General features: G+C 35.9%; 1 protein-coding gene across 1 annotated transcript; it reads left to right on the top strand.

Annotated features, from left to right (window-relative positions):
* The first annotated feature begins 351 nt into the window (after positions 1-351).
* Positions 352-1683, top strand: LOC134252441 (uncharacterized). Its single transcript, XM_062734930.1, has 2 exons — positions 352-596; positions 1425-1683. Exons 1-2 carry the CDS (start codon positions 361-363, stop codon positions 1681-1683), a joined length of 495 nt encoding a protein of 164 aa, XP_062590914.1. The 5' UTR covers positions 352-360.
* The last annotated feature ends 3549 nt before the right edge of the window (positions 1684-5232 follow it).

Here is a 5232-nt window from a genome sequence, read left to right as displayed (position 1 = left end):
CAGAGAGTTTTAGAGAATATTATTTGAGTGAAGGAAGGGGGGTTGCAAGAAACTATTTTAGAAGAATTATTTTGTTTATTTTTAATTTTAATTATAAAATATTTGAAACTAATTTATATATATTATAGTACCATATGTTTGATAACGGCGTCTGTGGCGTAATCGGTAGCGCGTCGGACTGACAATCTCGGGGTCGTGAGTTCGCTCCCCGGTATGGGCGTTTTCGGATTTTCCTCAGAAATGGAAGCCGTGCACTATTTCGGTGCACGGTTTCACAAAAATTTTCCGCTTTCCGTTCCGTTTTCCGTTCCGCGTTTTAGCAACACCCAAAATCGAATGGGTGATATAATTGTGTATTTAATGACTTATTGTGACTGGAGTGCAAACAGACTGAAGTCCTACAAGGATGATAACTCATTCAAACTGTATCAAACCAACCACATAGATAAAGTTGTGATGGCCTCTGTTGCACATGGATACATATATGTTAAGAGTACCTGTGTGCCAGAGACAAGGCAATCAGAAAAACCTTATCAAACATGGATTCTCTTGCATAAAAATGGTTCTGTGAAATCCGGTGGCTGTACTTGTGTGGCGTAAGTATATATGTACACATACCAGGGTACTATCATAATTTGTTTTATACCGTGGTGACTGGTGAATTTTTCAATAATTTTGATGGAGATGCATCTTATTCATAAAGCAGAGGTAACGATTATTTGAATAAATATTAAGGGTTCCATATGAACAACATATCATAAACATACCTGTCCTCAGGATTGTCCCCAAGACCCAGAGGCAGGGAATTTCCTTGCCTATATTATATGATGTACCGGTAATCATGTAATCCGTAGTTATATTATTTTGGTATTCCTCCTAAACTAATAAGGGAGAGGGACCCAAGATCCTCTTGTATGTATTTATGTACTCATAAATTATGATAAATATAAATCATAATGCTTATATGTACATGTCATTAAAAAACATAACTACATGTACCACTGTGCTCTGCGTTTTGATGTTAAATACATACACGAACATCTAGCTGGCCCTGCAAAGAGGAAACACCCATTTATTTAATGATTATATTAAGTAGACCTAGAATCTTGTTTACCTGGTAGGCTAATTGCCACAATCTTGAACACACTTCTAATGTTAGTATGATATATGGATTTAATCCAAGTTGAAGAATTTAGGACTATAAGTATTAAACATAATTATGATATTTAAATAAATATTTTCAAGGGATAGTATTTTTTTTAAACATATAGTTTTTTAAATCAACATGAGTCATGAACAATGCTGAAGTAAGCATGACGTATACAGTGTGCTAATGCTGTCATGTGACATCGTCAATTTTAATATATTTAAATCTTATCAAATTTCAAAGTGAATAAAATGCACGCTTTTATTTTTTTTCCCAGAGATGACGGAAGTTGCAAGCACTGTGTAGCACTATTGTTTGCTTTGCATGACTTTAGTGAAAGGCACCAAGACAGAGGAACTGAGGTATGCACAGACAATCCATACAAATGGGATCGACTGAGGCAGGCATCTTATCCTGTTACAACACAAAATATTAATTTTGGTAAGAAAGACATCCGTGATAGTTATCAGCCTTTTTCTGATAACGCTATTGATGTGCATCTAAAGCTATGGAACGCCATGGCTGCCTTATGTTAGATGATTATATTATATGCTGTGCTTCTTATATTATACATGTATGCTGTGGATTTGTAATTATATGCTGTGGTTCTTTTATTATATGCTGTGGGTTTATAATTATATGCTGTGGATCTATTATTATATGCTGTGGGTCTATTATTATATGCTGTGGGTCTATAATTATATGCTGTGGTTTTATAATTATATGCTGTGGGTTTATAATTATATGCTGTGGGTCTATAATTATATGCTGTGGATCTATTATTATATGCTGTGGTTTCATTATTATATGCAGTGGTTTCATTATTATATGCTGTGGGTTCATAATTATGTGGGTTCATAATTATATGCTGTGGGTTCATAATTATATGCTGTGGTTCTTTTATTATATGCTGTGGTTTCATTATTATATGCTGTGGGTTCATAATTATATGCTGTGGGTGTATTGTTTCATATTCTGTCGGTTTATTGGAAACTAGCTATTCGAATCTGGACTTCTGTTTTTTTAGTTTACTTGCTCAAAAAATGGCGGCAACTGTACCAGGCCTAACCGTAATAGGAATGAGAGAGTGGAGTGCTGAATCAATCGGCAATCCTCGGCTGACTCCACTACGCTCCATTCAAAATTCGGATGTGATTAGTGGAGGAATACGCATCAGATCCTAACATTTCTCAGGCACGTAGCAACAGGGGGGGGGGGGGGGGCGGGGGCATGCCCCCCCCCCACTTTTTACCCAAACATTACCTTTGCTATAGAAAATGTCCATTGAAAAGATGGTTGCCCCCCCCCCCCCCACTTTTTACAACAGTATATAGCTAGCAAGGAAATAAAGAAAAAAAATTGGAAGTTAAAGGAAGATCACATGACTTAATCAGCAAGATGGTAGATCACCGTTGACGTCCGAGGGTATGTGCGAGGTACGATATTCTAAGTTCTTTGACTGGTTCAAACTTGATCACATGTTGAAGTATATAAAAGCATATAGACTAGTGTTACTATTCATTGATTCTGAAAAGCTCAATGGCTTAATGTTTTCTAAAAACAACTTTTCTTTCAAAAAGTGATGACTTCTCAATACTAATAACTAATATACTAGCAACATATTGTTTCTGTGAACAAAATCATTCAACTTCTTTTTATAATTATGATGTTCTGTTATAATTGGATGTAAAAATGCCTTTATAAAATTCTTCTTAATATTAAGATACAAATATAGCTTTTCGATGAGGTCAATCCTTAGATGTACAGACCTTATCATATGATCTAGCCTGAGTCAATCAGATACTAGTAGCTTGCATCAAAAGAGAAAAATAATAATTTCGAATATGGTTTTATTTCTTTAATGAATAATATAACAAATGATGTCCATTCATGAGGTCAATCTCGCACTTCTTGCTTGGTGGATAATTATGTATTTCTTTGAATTCGATATTTGTATGGATCGACCTCATGAAAGGGTTATATTTATATAATATATAATATGTAAATTTCTGATTTCAAGCACTAAATGCAACAACTTGTAAAGACATGGATTTCCTGATTTTAAATATGTACTACAGTGTATACATAATTTACACAATCACGTACCCTGAATTTATTGACGAAAGGCAACTGGGTATATCCGTCAGTTAAGTTAAAGGCCTGGCTCCCAGAATGCCCTGTTAATGGTATGTCATGTTCGAATACGCTTAAGTCTGTCTGATACGAAACTACGAGAGAAGCATTCGCCGTTAATAAATATCTGTACTTCAGACAACGAGCTTGGGTCGGGTCGGCAGATATTCCAGGTGAATACATCAGGCTAAAAGTAAAATGATCTGCATAGATTTGGCCTTTATCGAAGTTGTCCGCGAAAATCATCATTTTGCCATACACGTCCACGTCTTAAAAATAAAAAAAGTGCATTTTTAATTTCATTTCTTAAATTTGTTTGAAATGATTTAATTTTGTATGTATTCTACATGTAGCCTCTGATTGATTGATATCCAAAATGGAAGACAAATTATTGCTATATAGCCTGGTGTGGCATGGGAACACACAACCCTAACAACCAGCGGATTCATCTGTATCCATGCAATCCTCTCAGTTCCAGTCCATGGGATTCATGGAAAATTCCAGATTTAATAAATGTATCTTTAACTTCAAACAGTAGCTCGATCTTACCAAAATCTTAAAACAAATCTTAAACAAAAAACATGGCTGCTATATCTATGTATTTTTACTTCACTTTGTCTCCAGTCACTCCCGTTACTACAATTGTATTATTGACCGGCATAGCTGCAGCTCTCTGCTTGAGAAAATTCGGACAGATAAAGCAGAGAGCTACAGATTTAAGCGTTGTAAAACCCTTCGATTTACGCCAACGATTTTTTGTCGCTGCCTGAGGTATTTATTTCGTGTAGTTTAGGCATTCTGTGGCTTTTAGAATAGTATCCTATATTTAATCATATATCTAACTCTTTTTTTTTTTTTTGATACTTTATTTACTTTTTAACGGTCCGAAACAGTCTTTGAATAGTTTTATAATGTCGGTTTAAAAAAGTTTCATTTCGACGTCCGTAACCACAAACAGCCATTTGATAGCGTTGAATGGTAAGTAAATCATCAGGAAATGAAGAATGAAGTATTATACACCATGTTTAAAGCTGAGGAAAATATTCAATACAAGGAAAAAAAACTCGAAGTGAGCAACACAAAATCGTCGGCGAAAATCGAAGTTTACAACGCTTGGATCTGTAGCTCTCTGCTTTAACTGTCTGAATTTTCTCAAGCAGAGAGCTACATTTCTGCAGCTATGACCGGCAAAGCAAAAAAAAAAAAAAAGCAACAAAATTCTACACCCACAGATGTTTATGATTTTTAAACTTAATCATAAGAATTACTCTTATTCTTGGCCATATTATTCGAGTGTAACCTGGTTTGGGTCAGTTTACGCTTTTATAGAATAAGTTTACGTGGCTTCGCGGATTATAAAGCGTAAACTGACTCTAACCAGGTTATATCAGAATAATCTGGCCAAGAATTGGAGTCATTCCTAAATAATATATTACATAAATTGGCTCATTTCTAGAGTTTTTTACTTTTGTATGCATACCTTTTCTCGTTATCCCTTTTCATGTCCTTAGTCTATCTCACCTCGTTATTCTATCTCATTTGTCGCCCGCGTGGCGCAGTGGTTAGAGCGTCTGCTCTAGAGTCGCGAAATAAGGAATCAATCCTTACGTCGCGGGTTCGAATCCCACTGCGGGACGTGGATACCGGTCTTTCGGATGAGACCGTATAAACCGAGGCCCCGTGTCGCAGTAGGTGTTGGCACGAAAAAGATCCCTCACTGCTCAAAGGCCCTGAGTGCCGAGCATAGGACAAAAATTTGTAGCCCTCCACCGGCAAGTGGTGGCGTCTCTATATGAGTGAAAAATTCTCGAGAGGGACGTTAAACAACATACAATCAATCAATCTATATCATTTCGTTATTCTATCTAATCTTATCCTATATCATTTCGTTATTATACGTTATCGCGTTATGTTTCCTCGTTATCCTTTCTTATGTCGCTACTTTATCTCTT

This window comes from Saccostrea cucullata, unplaced genomic scaffold (assembly GCF_032062105.1).
Source record: "Saccostrea cucullata isolate Sc308-1 unplaced genomic scaffold, CSIRO_AGI_Scuc_v1 ctg4472, whole genome shotgun sequence".
NCBI lineage: Eukaryota > Metazoa > Mollusca > Bivalvia > Ostreida > Ostreidae > Saccostrea > Saccostrea cuccullata.
The sequence above is the reverse complement of the archived record's forward strand: the minus strand, read 5'-3'. Positions and strand labels throughout refer to the sequence as shown.

Coding starts and splice junctions, on each gene's coding strand:
- LOC134252441 (XM_062734930.1), top strand. CDS start 361: ATGACTTATTGTGACTGGAGTGCAAACAGACTGAAGTCCTACAAGGAT. Junction 597..1,424: donor GGTGGCTGTACTTGTGTGGC/GTAAGTATATAT, acceptor TTTTTTTCCCAG/AGATGACGGAAGTTGCAAGC.